This window comes from Mycteria americana, chromosome 5 (genome assembly GCF_035582795.1).
Source record: "Mycteria americana isolate JAX WOST 10 ecotype Jacksonville Zoo and Gardens chromosome 5, USCA_MyAme_1.0, whole genome shotgun sequence".
NCBI classification, from domain to species: Eukaryota; Metazoa; Chordata; class Aves; order Ciconiiformes; family Ciconiidae; genus Mycteria; species Mycteria americana.
The window spans coordinates 67,056,420-67,072,657 of record NC_134369.1 but is presented as its reverse complement, the minus strand read 5'-3'; the positions used below and the strand labels follow the sequence as shown (position 1 = coordinate 67,072,657).

At 46.9% G+C, this 16,238-nt stretch overlaps 1 protein-coding gene across 1 annotated transcript in view; it reads left to right on the top strand.

Moving 5' to 3' along the window:
* PRKCH (protein kinase C eta) overlaps window positions 1-16,238 on the top strand; it is a 119,858-nt gene that overhangs the window by 86,640 nt on the left and 16,980 nt on the right. Inside the window, exons 11-12 of the mRNA XM_075503792.1 lie at window positions 12,378-12,516; window positions 13,477-13,665. Coding sequence (XP_075359907.1) covers window positions 12,378-12,516; window positions 13,477-13,665 — 328 coding nt within the window. The remainder of the gene's footprint in view (window positions 1-12,377; window positions 12,517-13,476; window positions 13,666-16,238) is intronic.

Genomic DNA, 16,238 nt, shown 5'->3' with positions numbered 1-16,238 from the left:
AGCACTTGGTCTGGGGGCAGAGAACCATACCCAAAGATTGAGTTCCAGGTAGCAGGGGTGGCTGTGGAGACACGGGCATACGCGATGGAAATGCAGGGACTCAAAACCAATAGTACAAAATTAAGGAATTGGCTGGAGAGGAAGCAAGCTGGGTTTGCATTCGTATCACTGTGGTGCTTCCCAAGTCACCACAGGGACAATATGGGGTGGGAAGTGAAAGTAACCCTGTGTTTAAAAGTTGATTCCCAATGCACATGGACGTAATCTTGATGTGGAAGTGGCTGCTATGTCATGGTGTGGTTGCTTTCCTCTTACAGTCTAGCACTAAGTATACTGCAGCACCTCCACCGTCCCCCATGCAGTGTTCCCTGCTCTCACAACTCTACTGTGAAATCGTTTCTCATGCAAAATCATGAAGAAGTTTGCAAACCATTTGTAACGGAAAGCACTGTGAAGTCTGCTTGAGAACAGGAATGGGGGACAGGTAAACCACGCGTGTATGGTGTCCGCAAAGTGCAGGGAGGACACAGGTCACCTATTGTTCCTTGTCTGCAAAGCCTATCTAGAACAGTTCCAGGAATTCATTAGCTTTAATGTATCTTTTGTGGGTGGTACATTTCAGCATGTTAAAATTAAAATAATTCACTTTTTGTTCCTTTTTCTCAGGGCAGTAAAGCATCGTTCTGCTTCCCCTGGGCCTCTATGGTCTTCCATTAGTCCTCAATCAATTATTTATTCATGGGTAGAGTATCTGAAAACAGCAGTCCGGTCTAAGAGTAGCAGCACTTGACTGTGTAGATGAGTTTGAAGTACTTGATGACTGAACCCACTGGAATTGTCAATAACATTAAGAACTGCTTTCCTGCCACAAAATAAAAATATAGCCTTGTAGGTGGAGTGTGCTAAACTTTGATGAGGACATGAGCTAAAAACCAATGCACCTAAATGTCACCTGAGTGTACCTTTAGCAAGCACAGACAAGGAGTTTTTTTAAAAACATCTTGCCTTCAAGTTGACTAACTTTTGCATTGTGATAGAAAATGCATATTGTTGTACAATTCTGGCCTGTGTAAACATGGGAGGTTTAGATAAAAAAACTTTAATTCTGAGTTTTGATCTGGTGTGGTGTCATCACACCTCTCAGCAAAGATTTCTGTTTGGTTTGCCTGTTGTTTCTTGTCTCCCTAGATTAGAAATAAGTTTCAGTGAGGATTTGTGGTGTCTTCTTCCTGCAGAAACAGATTTATAATCAAGGGATTTATACTCGAGCGTGTAGTCAAGGCCTGTGTAAGCGAGAGGGACCTGACAGCTTCAGATCTTCCCCAGTTAAAATAGTAAAATCCAAGAGTCCTGTAGTCTGTGGTGTTGGCCTGAAAAAGGGTGAGTTAAGAACAGTTGTCGCAGCTACCTCCCAGTAAGCAAGGCGTCCTGGTCCTGGAAAGAAGAGTGAGCACACAGAGTCACAGCATGAATTGACTCTGAATCAGCCAACTGAAAGGCACATGCTACTTGTGGGCAGCACCCCCAAATTTCCGTCTTAGCTGGAGCTTGCTGCACGCTGAAGTTAGTCATTATTCCCATTCCTGTCCTTAAAATGCTCCTTTGCTTCCCTTACACAAAATTCTCAGTCCGTCCATCCCCCGAGCTGATACTCTGCTTATTGGGTGATGAAAGGAAAGGGGCACTGATCGTCATGTTGCAAGGACGTGACTGCGGACGCCCATGGAGGGGCTGGCTTGTTTATTGGGGGAAGGACTGCAATATTTGGGCTGGAAAGCAGTCTTTTAGTGTGGTGCCACAGAAAGCCAAGTCATGCCAGGAGGCCTATTCCCAGAGACCCACAGTACCACTGGGTAACCTCCTCCATGGTCCAAAGTGCTCTACTGCAGACTGGGGTGATGCCGGTTGGGTTGCAGTGAATCTCATCCAGAGACTTGGCAGATCTGTGGGCTAAAAACTCAAGAGGTGAGCAGTGTAAAGGGAGACCTTCCTCATTCGAGTCCCATTTCTATCCTTTTTCTAGATGGGGTCAGTTAAGACAGGGCTTATTTTCATTTTCTGATTCGTTTCATCTATTACAGAAACAAGGGAGTTGGCAGCTGTCTGTGCATGGTAGCCATGTCAGCTGAGCATCGATTGACTCCTGCTCTAAGTTACTTCTGCTTTGCTTGCAATAGGGCAACTAGCTAAGGCATCTAATTTGGGAACTTAGATGGCCTTGCTAGCTGGTGATTCAAATTTTAGAGGGGCTGAAGTGCCTTGGGGAAGCACTTGTCTCCCTCTGCTAGCTGGAGGGGGAGCCCTGGCCAAAGAGACCCGTGGATTAAATACCTGCCGTGACATGGGGACGATACTGGCCAGCATTGTTCACAGGCAGTTTGGGGTCTGTTTGCTGCCCGTATGGCTTTTGGGGTGCCACATGGGATCTAGTCTGTCCCTGCTGGCCCGGCACAAAGCTCAATGTCGCTGGTTCCTGCGCGCAGGCAGCTTGGGAGGAGTCCCCAGAAGTGGGAGCTGGATTGCAGAGAGCTCGGCATGCCCAGCCAGGAATTTCACCTCGCTCTGCCCTGCTTATCCAGGATACTTGGGCTTCACACAACCCTGTGTGAATCACCTGTAATGGGTGAATAGCAACAGCAATCCACACGAAATGAGAAACTAAATCTTGGGATAATGACCCATTTGCTAGGCTCCTACAAATACCTCTTCCATCTGATTTCACTGCTGCTATTTAAGTGATTGTTGTGGTGAGAAGCAGAGAGATCAGAGCAGTCAGGAAAGCACTTTGTTTGCCCACGGGTTCGACGGGAGTCTTAGAAAAAAGAGAATCAATGATATCAGTGATGGTCTCAGTTTTTTTAAGAAACAACTCTCAAGACAGCATCTCCTAGGAAATATATTTAAACTTTGTTCCAAGGGGGGCTAGGCAGTACCCTCTCCTGCACAGTACTGGGATGCTTGCGTGCTTTGTGCCCACAGCGTTTCACTAGCACGGAGACTGCTCTTTCGCTGTCTGCATTTTGCATTCAGCGCAGGTGGTGAGATTTTCAAAATCCATGCTGGCCCAGTGTTGCTCCTTCAAAAGTTAATAGTAAATTCGGCAGTGGAAATCTACAGGCCAAAGCAAAGTGCTTTTAAAAAGCCTGTCTAAAAATACAGTACTTTTGCCTTCAGCTTTGTTCATTCCATTATAGAAAGGAGATTAGGGCCTATAGCCTTAGCTTTATAAATCTGAATCTGTAATTCAGAGCCTTAATAAGGTTAAGTAATTTTTTTTTTTCTAAGGGCCTAATCCAAAACTGACTGAACCTGATAAGACTTTTTTGGCTGATTTCCCTGGATTCAGGATCAGGCTCAGAGTAAAGTGAATCTTTTCCATATCGGATGAATATGGAGAAGTCTTCCTGACTAGACATACAGGTTCAATGCAGGAGTGTCTTCTTCCCCACAAAGCCCTGCTGGCATTACCAATACTAGCACAGGTTGGTTTGCTGCCCGAGCCCTTGCCAGAGGCAGTCTGCACCCATGATCGTGATGGATAAGGCCACCTTTATTGTTATTTTTTCTCCTTTGATATTCCCTGGAGTGAAACACTCCTCCTAAGACTCCGAGTGTGGGGAGGGTGGATTTTACAGCAGCTGTGAGATTAGCAGTGAGAGTGCAGGAGAGCTGCTTTGGTGTGAGCTGCTGTCTAATTCCCCCAGGGCAGGCTTAGTGGCACGCAGTGGTGAAATGGGGACACGTCGCTCTGTGCCGGTGGAAGGAGAAGCCATTTCAGCAATGGAGTCCTGCCCCGATCCTACCGGGACAGCTCGGAGCTGTCCTTTGAGCGGCTCTGTGGTGGGCTGTGGGTTGGTGATGGCTAATCTTGGGTAACTCTTTCACTCCATCTTGAAGCGTTGAGACCATGTTGTACTGCAGGCACAAGCCTGATTTCAGTTTAATTTCTGTATCAGGCTTCGAATCAACGGTGGTCTATTTTTGTCAAGGTGACATAACAGGCTTATGCTTTTTAACCTCTCTTGGCACCGTCAGTCATAAGTCCACATCTGATTCTTGTTCGTGCATTTGGGTCTCGAGTCTGTTGTATGCCTCCTCTGAAGACTTCAGGCAAGGGGACTCACAGAAAGAAGCGTTGTGGTTTGGGTTTTTTTTTTTCCTCTTTCCCTCTTTTTCTGGCAAGGGTAAAATAGAAGCTCTGTTGGGAACAACTCAGCAAGTGATGTTTCAGGGCCAGCAAATTCCAGTGTCGCTGCCCACTGGGACCGAGGAGTCTATCACAGGACTGGGCTGGCGGCTCATCCGGAGAGGGAGTGCGTGGCGTGCATACCAAGAGCTGGACACGAAGCCTTTTTCTGTCCACCTCTCGCCTTCCCGCAGTAAATGGGAGGACGTTTGCTCTGGGATTCGGGGAAATACCTCAAGTGTAACTCCTCCTTCCTGACTAGAGTACCACATAAAAGTGCAGCAAATAATATATATATTATATATACATATATATATAAAAATGTACGCACACAAATGTGGACATATAAATATATATGGATTGCGCCATCTTTGGGATTACTCCAACGTAGCAATCTCCAGCGCGTCTGTGTTTCAGCAGTAATGGCTCCGGCTCTCGGCTGCCCCATTTCACAAGAGTGTCTTTTTGCCCTTGTAAAGCTGCCTTTGGAAACTATCATTAGCTCTCTTACAGCTGCTGTGCGTATAATAAAGGGGCAGCTTATAGGTGTGCCTGACCCTGATGGAACTCAGGGCACCCATGGGGTGCCACCAGACCCGTACCACTCGGGTTCAGACCCACTAACGTGGTGGAAGCTTTGTGATTGTCTGTTGTGGTATGCCGAGGGTTTTTTTGGTCTCTGCCTGTATACTTTAGCCTACCACTCTAATTTAACTGGAGGATGAATCATGCTTGTTCATCTCAATAGCAATGAAATCGTGTCGTTAATTATGTTAGCTTCCACAGACGCTTTTCTAAAGTGCCCAGAGGGAGGGGAGGTGGGACTGCTGGTACTTCAAACCATCAGAGAGGCCCTGGATCCCAGGTAGTGCCACCTCCTTTGGCGTAAGAGAAGTCAATGCCTTGGGCACTGCTTCGTCTCCGGAGCGGCAGCCCAGGGAGCGCCGGGAGGGGACCGATGCTCTGATGTGGTCTGGGGAACCGGCTTCCGGAGAGACCCCACCAGCAGGAAGGGGTCAGGCAGATGGGGAGCCAGCAGCACCAGGTTGCAGCCCATCTCCACCAAAAAACCCATGGTGCTGCCTTAACCCGGGCAGATGGCTTGCAGAAACTTGTCCTTACGCTTGAAGGGCTGCTTGACTTCAAGATTAAAATGTAATAACAGAGCGCTTCGGATACAAGTGCTTGCCAATCAGAGTATAGTCTGAAGCCCAAGCAATAGAGCAAGAATGTATTTTAAAGCTTAGTCATACTTATCCCTGTGAGTGCATAAGACTGATACAGAGTGCCTTTGGACGTACTGAAGAGCACAGATGCAGGCGGGTATGGGGATCTCCCTCTGTCTTGCACAAATTCAGACACCCGTGACCTTGCCCTCCAGAGCGGTCCGTGGCTGTGTGCTCTGGTGTGAGTCTTCAGAGAAGTTCAGCTGTGTGTTCTGGCATTGTATCTGACCCCAGACACGAGTCCGTATTGCGTCACTTTATACCATCCTGGTGTCTGCAAGAGAGGTGGAGCCTGCTTTGGAGGCTGCGTGGCCGTAATCCATCGTGCCTCTATCCGAACGCACAGGTGCAGAGCGTTTCCAAAGGTTTGTGCTCTGCGTGCCAGCGTGGGTGGGTTTGGTGAAGCAGAGAAAAGCCATGAGGCTCTGTTACATTCTGCCGCGTTCCCCTTCCGCAGCCCTCTGCGGAGCCTGTGGGATGTGCTGTGGTGGGATGAGGCTGTAAAATCCCCAGGAATGGTGCTGGGCTCCTGGCTGGAGAACTGCTCAGGTACTGAGATGCCTGTGGGATCAACCTTCCCCACAAGCCTCCTCTGCCTCCCACGGCTGCACAAAGCAGCCGGCAAGGACAGGCGGCTGTCCCCTGTTGTATGGCCTAGCAATGAGTGTTAATTTTCAGTGGCGTTTCACTCGCTCATACCACTTATCCTGGGTCTGAGTTGGATTCCTGTATCATTATGTCACGTTTCTGCTTTTGCTTTGTTTCTGAGAAATGCAGAAGTTCAGTCTGGAGCCGTTGTGGCTGTATTTACGGTCCCTAAACACTTAAGCGTGCTCAGCTTTTGAAAACAGCTTCTGGTTGTTGAGCCAGTGCAGAAGGGCACCTTGCTATGTTTCATTCCTACTTTCTGGTAATTATGAATTACAAATATCTGGAGAGATCTTCCCTTCATTTCTGTCCCGTTACGTTGCACTGCAAGTTGCAGTATGCCTGCCGCAGTCGGGCTGTCTGCGTCCATGCTGGTGGTCCGAACGGGTTTGCACCTCAGGAGTTGATTGGAAACTAGAAGGAACGTTTTCTTTACCCAAGAGAACGTTTTTCGAGAAAACAAGGAGTTGAAGTTACGTTTTGCAGTCCCTGCGCTGTATTTCGACGTTACTTCGTGCAGTGCCTGGAAGGACAGAGAGCATGGACTAAATCCCCCAGGGTTCAGGGGCTGCATTGTGAAGCTGTGGGCGCGTAAAGCAACGCTTTCCGTCTCCGCGTGTCAGCCCCAAGTGCTGGCGTCAGCAAGCGGCTGCGCACTGGTTATGTGCTGTATAACTGCGCCGAGTCTTACCTCCGGTTCTTCGCCTGGTTCTGCACCCAAGAGGGTGCCCTCTGTAAGCTCCAGCTATCCTGATTTTCCCCTTTAAATTAAGACAGGAGTTGAATTAGAGGAAGCCTCCGAGGCTGGAAGGCTTGTCCTCTTATTTGGCAGTAAAACTCAGGATTTCAAACTGTTTTTCTCCAGCTCGGTGCAGCTCGATCTTTTTCTGATCCCTGCTTTGTGGCTCCCTTTTTCAAAGGCCAGTAACCTGGTTTTTCCATTTGTGATTTCAATATTTCCCCCTACCCTAAAGACGTGGTAGCAACTAAGCAAATATCAGCAGCTCAGCCTGGGTTTTTACGTCTTAGCTCTGGTCGAATACATTGCAGGTGTCTTCTTCAGCCTGTATTTACTGCTGCCTGCTGACACGCAGCTTTACCAGGGCTTAGGAAATTTGCTTACCTGTTCCTTGATACTGTGAGAATATGAGTTTCTGGTTATCAAAACTTACTTGACCATAAAAATAAATTATGTTTGGTTGTTATTAGACAAAAGTGGGAGATGTGAACCTTTTTCTGTGAAGGAATTTTTAAGCGAGTTCTCTACAACCCAAGGCACATGGGATTGGAAATAGCCTTAATTCCCAAAGTGATATGAAATCTTGGGAACAAAATTTGGTGTGGAAAGAAAGATAGAAAATTGTTCCAGATTTTGTGGGCCCAAAATAATTGTTAGGGCTTTTTTAAAGCAACAGTATTTTTTTGCAACTCAAGAGTGTGGGTTTCAAGTAAAATAAAATATTTTGGTTTGGGTGTTATTAATGAATGCAAAGGAAAATGGGAAACGATATTAGCTTCACATGAGTATTTAGGGCTTTACATAAAACTGAGACCTCCATCTGTTCTCCTCATTATTTAATCAAGATATTGGTTTAAATCTGTTGTCCACTGTATTTGGAGCAAGGCCTCCAACTTGAAAAATCCTACCTCTTCAGTAAGTATCTCATCAACTGTGCTATTCTGTCAGTTGTACATCTTTCATTCTCCTCTGTTGAAGTCGCTTCATTTTGCAAAAAATAATTACACTTTCACTGAAGCAGGAGTTGGAAATGTGTATTGCTTTGGCTACAAGAGCAGGCAATAGAAACACATTTTTCTCCATCGTGATTCAGTATTTCTATGAAGTAAAATGACTTCAGCAGAAGAGGTGGAGAAAAATAAAAATCTACTCCCTGCTTGCAAAGGGGGGTTGAATGCACATTTGCTCACCCCAGAGGTGTTTCCAAAAGAATGTCTAAATGGCCTTGCATGCTGAAGACTTAAAAAAGAAAAATTTTCCCTTTCAGAAATGCCCAAATTATTAATTTAGCTAATTCCAGGTTTGGGGATTTTATTTTTAATTGTGTATATGTATATTTTTTTTTAACATTTGGCTGGAGTATTACACTAGTCGCACCTATGTTTGTGGCTAGCTCCCACTGCTCTGTACCTACATCTTTCATGATTAAATGGTTTGCATCGAGATGGGAACAGCAGGCTTTCCTGAGCTTTAAACTGGACCTTTGGAATTACCAAACCTGGGGGAACCTCGAACCGAGGCATTGAAACTGGAAGCTAGTTTCTGCCACCACTACTCCTGCAAAGAATATCCTTACTACATGCCCAGACCTAACAACACAGGGTGGTTAAACCAAAAGAGGAAAAAAAACCCCAAACCTCATCCTTTCAAATATAATTTCTACATCACGAGTGAGATGATGTGAGCAGAGCGAGTGGCAGGTACGTGTATAACACCTATTCACTGGCAAAACTCCCTGGTGCAGGGAAATCGCATTTGAGAGATGCTTCAGAAAAGGACCGGATCATCTGCAATTGTAATTTTGTTTTTTTTTACAAATGTTAAACTCAAGCAGCAGATGTATAAAGAACACTTCTTCCAGCGAGTGACGCTGAAGCAGCTCATTTTGTCATTTTTTCTGGGTCTAGACTAAACGGAGGCCGTTAAGCCGATGTGCCATAGCTGCCTGCGAGGACAAAGGCTGCCTTTCTGAGTCAGGATGAAGCCTGTTTTCCAGTGGAGGTTTGCCAGTGAAAGGCAGAACCTCAGCAGGACCTTAGAAATGCAGCCCTCAGAAAACCTCTCCACCGTTATTGCTTCATTGAACTGCTAAAAATACTGAATGGAAAATGCAAGTATTAAGGAAATGAGGTAGATTTGGGCTTTCTGAGCTGGATGACTTCCAGTTTCATCAGCTTCCCGGAATCCTTGCTACGAAAATGAAGAGCTCCTTGTAAATCTCAGAAACCTGTCAGTGTTTTTCCTCTCATGCGGCCGTGCTGGTTCACGGGGTATGGCGCGCAGGGAGACCTGTCAATGCTGAGCAGCGAGTACAGAGCTTACGACTGCTGGGACCGCTTGAGACAAATGCTCAAACATGAGACAAAACCACGACTTTCCCAGAGAATGATGCTATAGGGCTGCCAGAGAGGAGCCACGTGGCCGAGCCTGCCACTGTGCTGGCCCACGAGACCTGCTCCAAGGGGGATGCGTGGGGCCATCTTCTGTGGCCTTGCCGAGTGAAGAGCATTGAGGAGTCTTGTTTGGTCACAGGAGGCCCTCTTCTAAAATGATCCGCACATAGCCAGAGCACCTGAGCAAGTGAGAGCAAATTAATGTCACATTACAGGTTATGTGAAAATAGAAAATGAAAGTTTTGGATTTCACGTTGCTGGAAAGAAGTCAGGAGAAGCCGGTATCCCAACTGCAGGAGGAGACAACAGGCGCTCTTAATGGGTTTAACGTGCAATGTAGAGAAGCCAGAGGGCTGGAGGTTTGCCTTTGGTGGTTAAAACTGTACTCGCTTGGCAAGAGGCAGGCAGTTTAAATTTAATGGCTATTACATATATAGAGGCTCTCTGGGAGGACGCAGCAAGCGCGGAGTGCTCTTGCACCTGCAGAAGCTCCTGCCATCTTGATGATGAGCATCATGCATTATAGAGCTAGCAGGGATTTCGGGCTTTCTGCAGCATGGCCTGTGGGGCAGAGGCTGAGAAGTGGCAGAGTGGCTGGTGATCTGGTCTGCAGAGCTGGCCATGCCTTGTAGCCACGTCTTGCCTCTGCTCCTCAGGCTCTCCGTGAGGGACTGTAACCTGCTCACTCAGTCAATGTACGTGACCGTGTTTCTGCTGGCTTGGATATAAGGAAGGTGTATTTTGAGGTATTCCCAAAGCATGCCAGGACGTGGCAGATGTTTTGGGGAGTGAGGGGAGGTTTGGAATGGGGATCCCCAAGCAGGTTCACCAAAATTCCCCTTCCAGTCGCACCTTGAGGGACACCCCGCAACAGTCAGGCCTGCCCAGGACCGAAAAGGTGTTTGCTGCATTTACAACCGAGCCAAGAATAAACTGCGTGTTTCAACCACATCATTGCAGATTCCTGGAAACAAGGCCTGCCTTCATGCTTGGAGGGCTTCCCTGCTCTGCCAGGAACCACAGGGAAGAGCAACAGGAGCTTTGGCTGTAAACTGCTGCTGAAGGCGTACTGTCATGGGCGAGCATGCACAATACCTCTCACTGTGCTTGCCTAAAGCCTTTCCAGGACGAGCCTTTGCCCACATGCCTTAGCAGCCATTTTTGATTCTCAGAAAGGGAAAAATAAGTGTCTTCTGCTGAGCATCCCACCCAGAGCAAACACTGCAGTGTAAGACAGGCGTGGGCACTGTCCTCGGCATCCAAGTTTCACTGGCCACCGGATAGCTGGTGGGCCTGCTGGGAAGGGCAGCATCCTTGCAGAGGGCTTTTTGCTGGCTTGTGTTGCCATGCCGTGTTAAAGTTGAAGAGAGAGGATGTATGATCTTGCAATTAAGATCCGGAGCTGGAATTCAGGAAGCTGGTGTTCAGTCTTGGCTCTGGGGGACACGGGCAATTTTCTTAACCTCTACCCCTCGCTTTCCCATCTGTTCAAAAGAGGCTAATAATACTTTTTCTTATCTCTTTAGGACAGGATGTGGCTCTGATTGTTTAGCACAATGCGTCATTGATCTTTCCACTGCAACAGTGAAGTTGAGGGCGAGCTGTCTCAAGCTCCAGCAAGGCTTCCGGTGGTGGTGTGGGCTGTAGAAATGCCAATGCACAACAGAGCAATCGACCACCTGATTTTCACTTTAAGATCATAGACGGAGGATGAACGGGATCAAGCTGGATTCAGATTTTCACCTCACCCATAGGTTTTCATGTTGATATGGAGATGCTACCACCTATGTTACCACCCTGCCCATTGCTCCCCCTTCCCAGGGAAATAAATGTCCAAGCAGAGGGCAAAATGGATCAAGTTCCAGCACCGATTTCGTGAAGGGGCCCTAAGACCCTGAAATGTGTTTAGTTATTTGATCCTTATCTGGGCATCTGAATGACTTTGGAAGTGGCTTTGTCTAGGCCTATAAAGTGTCCTCCATCTCAGTCAAATGGCGATGGTAACACTTCCCTGCCTCAGAGCTGCTGTGAGGGCTCTGTGCAACTCGTGGGCGAATACCTGAGACAGTTCAAAAAATGAACTGCAACCTATTTGTACTGCACAGAGCTCCCATCATAGCTCTCCTCCATCCGTGGTGGTGCCTAGAGCTTGTCTGGCAGCTGAAAAGCTATGAGCTGGTATGTATTTTTAGGAAGGCATTGCCTAAGTCTGCAGATGACCCAGTGCTTTCTGGTCATGTTCCTGATGGTGCTTCTGACTGTGGGCTATTTCCTCAGGCCATCTCAAGGTCAGGCAAGCTGATAAGCTTTGTTAGGGCTCTGTCATTTTGGCAGCTCTGCTTTTGATGAGGAGCTCCCAGGCTGTTAGAGGTGACGTGTTGGAAAATGTGCCTTTCTGCAGCTTGTTTGGCTTCAGGTTTCTTGTGACAGTGGCAAGGAGATCCCCACCCCAATGAGCGCTATGGGGGACATTCACTTCTTACGTTAGTGCAGTCCTGCTGGAATCGATACATCTGGGAGGACTTTAAGACTTTGCCTTATGATGGAGGCATCCCATGCTGGCCGAAGATTCCCCTGCCCATGTGGCGTGGTGTCGGCAGGGACTTTCTTTTCTTCTCAGCTTGGATAACGCTCCAGGTGGGGTTTATCGGTCAGGCTTACCCCAATATAGGGAAGTCTGGGACTTAAACCCCCCACACCTCAGGAGAAGAGTGGATCCGCTGCCCCTCTGAAGAAGCCTCGCACACCTCCCCGGCTTCAGCTGCGTGCTCCCAGCGCGGCGCGTTGCTGAATCAGAGCATGTCCCGTGCGGTGCGTTTTGCTGCATCGTAACACCGTTACGCAATTTAACAGCTCTGGCAACCTCTGCTCCAGTGAGTCCCAGAGCTAAATGAGCAGGAGCTCTGCCAGCCAGGCTTGTGGTGTGTTTGGAAAGCCATGTGGGCGAACTCGTATAGCACCTGCCCATATTAAATGCAGTTCGGAAGACTGATGTTTGTTCCTCCCTCCCTTTTGTAAGAGATGAGGCAAAAGAAAACCCCTCCTGCATGACTTCTGTTTATTTTTTTATGATGATGAGGCTTGTCCAGTTTACAGGTTAAGCTTCTGAGGCCTGGGACGCTGCCTCCATTTGTGCTGGGGCTGCTCCAAGCACGTAGCGACTCGGCGAACGATTCTCGTTGCAGGGACTTGAAGCTGGACAACGTGCTGCTGGACTACGAGGGTCACTGCAAGCTGGCAGACTTTGGAATGTGCAAAGAGGGCATTCACGATGGCATTACCACAGCCACCTTCTGTGGTACACCAGACTACATCGCTCCGGAGGTATAGGAAACCTTTCTTTGGCCAGGAAAACTTGGTTACAATATGAAAAGCCTAGGTTAGCTTTGGAACAGCAAGTGTACTCTCTGGTGTCTTTAGCTACGCCTTATTTGACTGCCGGGTGCAGGGTTTCCTCCTAGATGTATGCTTGTATTATCAGTCCCTTGTACAAGCAAAGCATGAGTAAACCTTCAGGCTGCTGTAGGCACCAAGATAAGCCTATATTTTTCTTCAGGAAATGTGAGGTGAAAAATGGAGGCACAGCTGCAAAAATCTTGAGAGGCACATACAGATACTGGCCCAGTTTGATTTGAAAGGAGATTGAATTCTCCCTCGTTTCCCAGTTCCTTTTTCTACCTCCTCCTGTTCCCTGTCATTCCCCAATCTCACTACAAAATTAATAAACACCTCTTTAAGGAACAGCTGCCCTCCAGATGCTGCCAGATGTTCTGACAGGGTTTCAGATCCTTCTTCAACACAATTGAATTTTTGTCTGTGGTTGGTGCTTGTGCCTTTCTCACACACTCGTGCTCCTTCCCCTCTCCAGCCGAAAGCCTTGCTCTTGGAGCTGGGTAAGTATTTCCTTCCCAGGGGCAAGGAAGAGGCGATGTCAACCCGCACACATGGCTGCTCTGCCGCTTCTGAGGCACAGCCAGTTTTGCTGAAATGCCCCTTCTCCTCCTGCTAAGCCCTAGCATCATTTCTAAGGGCTTGTTTCCCAGGTGACCCTGTGAGCAGCCAAGCTAGCTCAGCCCTTGTTTACTGCATCTGATGTACCTTTGTGCTGGTCTGGGGGTTCCCAGCTTGAGGTCACCTCTATGTTCCTGGACATACAGCCAGCCTAGCAGAGAGCACTGGTAGGACGTAGCGAGAACTTCTGCATTAATGTTTCCAAATCCTTTTTCCTCCCCTGCTCAGTTCAAGAAGCTTCAGGGTTGATATTTCTTTCCCATTCTTCTTCAGATCCTGCAGGAGATGCTGTATGGCCCTGACGTAGACTGGTGGGCCATGGGCGTGCTGCTATACGAGATGCTGTGCGGCCATGCGCCCTTTGAGGCAGAGAACGAGGACGACCTCTTCGAGGCCATCCTGAATGATGAAGTCGTCTACCCAACGTGGCTCCAGCAGGATGCAGTGGCAATCCTCAAAGCAGTGAGTTCCTTCGGCCATTTGCATACTCTCTGTCCTGGCTTTCTTCAGCCTAAATCTAGCAAAAGAAAACAGGGCTGGGGTATGGGCACTCAAAAATCGCGGTTACCCTGACCCTGACCCTTTTCTTATCTTGGATTGAAGGGTAAACAACAAAAAAAAATCCTGCCACACTTAGGTGTGTTTGCATAGTTATGTCCTTTACACAGTTCAGCAGCCAACTTGGCAGGCAAAGTGTGTGCATGTCTGTGTGTCTGGGCATTCCCCTGCTGACTTAATGATTTACAACATATGGTCATCTTCCAGAACAGAAGCAGCCAGTATACACAGTATTTAATCAGTAATTGTAATAATCAGTAGTGACCATATGATTTCCACACGACTGGAGTGGCGAAGAAGTGAGGTCTTCATGAGAATCCTTCATTCTGACTGTTGGGAATATCAGCCGTCCCCCAGGGACTGCTGTCTACCTGCATACAAAGACAGGTTTTTGATTTTTGTGTTTGGGAGAAAAAAAATGGGGCTGTACAGTAAACAGTTTGAGAAGAGCTGTTGCTGGCTACACTTAGTCCTTGTTCTACCATGTATTCCTGAATTTTCCCAGGAGCTCTCTTATCCACATACCTCACGTCTTTGCCTGTGACATGGGAATGAAGCTTTTTAAGATTTCAGGCTGTGCATGTACAAACAGTGCCTAGTGGACTGGAACTGCCTGGCTTTACTGTAATGAATCAAAAGTTGATTAAATGATGAGGGTGTTAACCTACGAATCAGGAGATCTAACTTGGCTGTTCTGCTACTGACTTCTTCCTGCCCTTGGTCAAATCACTTAATATCTCTAAGTACCCATTGGAGAGACAAGGACCAGAGTATTTCCTTTCCTTGCAAAAGCACTGTGAACAAAGATGCATTTAAGACTGGGTCCTACTAAATATTGTGGTAATAGAGGATCTAAGAAATAGTTGGATAAGATAGTAATTTATAATAACTTGTGGAGCGCTGACTCAAATAAATGGGTTAACGAATGATGGGACCATTTAAAGGAAAGCAGAGAGTTTGTTTTCATCAGATCTTTAGTAGCGAGAATCTGGAATTTTTCTGCTGAAAGGTTTCTGTTGGATATGAACTGAGCAACTACTTTCTGTAGCTGAAAATGCATCTAGTAAATTCTACAGAAATCAACTGAGAATAAAATCCACTTCTTGAGGAGGCAAAGGGTTGTACTTTGAAATCACAGGTTGTGCTCAGGAGTGATCATTTGTCATGCTGAAGACCCTCTTGGGTTTTGGAAATAACCTGCAACATATTTAAAATAAAAAAAAAAGTGAAGTTCAGACTCATTGCAGCTTCTGGAGCAGCGTTCTTATTGTTGGATTGGGACTCCTGAATGCCTGAGCCACTTCATCTTCTGCAGTGACAAGTAATAGCGGAGTGGATTTGTTGCAGGTATCTTGCATAAGTATGAGATGGAGGTAAAATGTGGTCAGATAGATGATCATCATAACAGGAATTTCAGGGTATAATAAAATATGATTTGTATTTTAGCCTCTTGATGAAATGCTTATTTTCCTAATTCTGATAGGAACCTCATAGAAACAGACAGCGCAAGCTGCAGTCGTCCCAGGCTGCTCAAGCCTATGCGCAGAGCCCAGCTTTTAACAGCGGGTCCCTTCTGTGACTAACAGGCAAGCAGCGTGATGAGAGGCACTGGAGAAAGAGGGCCAGAATTGAGGAGGGAGCTAAGAATTTAAATAGAGATCGATGGAGCGTCTCCAAAACTGCACAGTCAACTTTGCATTGCAGGTTACTTGCCTGAAAAAGGTCTCCTCTTCAGCTGCTCTGCTTGTCTGCTGTATCACGTGTTGCTGGTGAAACCCAAATGAAAGCAAAACTGCCTCTCTGAAATGCACATACGTTGCTCAAGAGAAGCGCTACGCTATGTCTGCTTTGGGAAAAAGGCTGAAATTTAGGGCATTAACCAGGAGCCTTGTGATTAACTAGTGGGAAGTTGCAACTGAAATTTTTACTGGATCTTCAGTTCTTCAGTGTTTCTGTTCCCTGGGTGGCTGCTACCTGGAGGTGACTTTTGCATCTTATTTTACAGCGCTGATGATAGTTGGCTGCAGCCTGAATTTCTGCAACTTCACAGTAGCTGCTTTTGGGATCAAGAGCTGTTCACTAGAAGAGCTCCTCATTTCCTCCCTTATGCTGAGTTTTTAGAGGCATCAGACCGTGTTGGCTTTAACAGGAAGGAAACATCCTGTCATGAGATTGTCTGGGGCTCTAGATTAAAACAGAAAAAACCCACACACTTTGATTTCTTTTGAATGATAACAAATGTGATCACTGCTGAGGTATTATATTTGCAGTGTACTCATAATGTTTGGTCAGTATTTTTAGGTGTCAGTGTAACAGAGAGTGGTGAACCTGGCTTTTTTGTTCCCTTGTGGCTATTTTATGAAGGAAGACAGTAGATTTTCTAGCAGCTAAATATGTAGATTTTTTTCTCACAGGCTTCTGATGTGAATATTATTTCTCTTAGATACAGCATTATTACTATGTAAGCATCTTCTAAT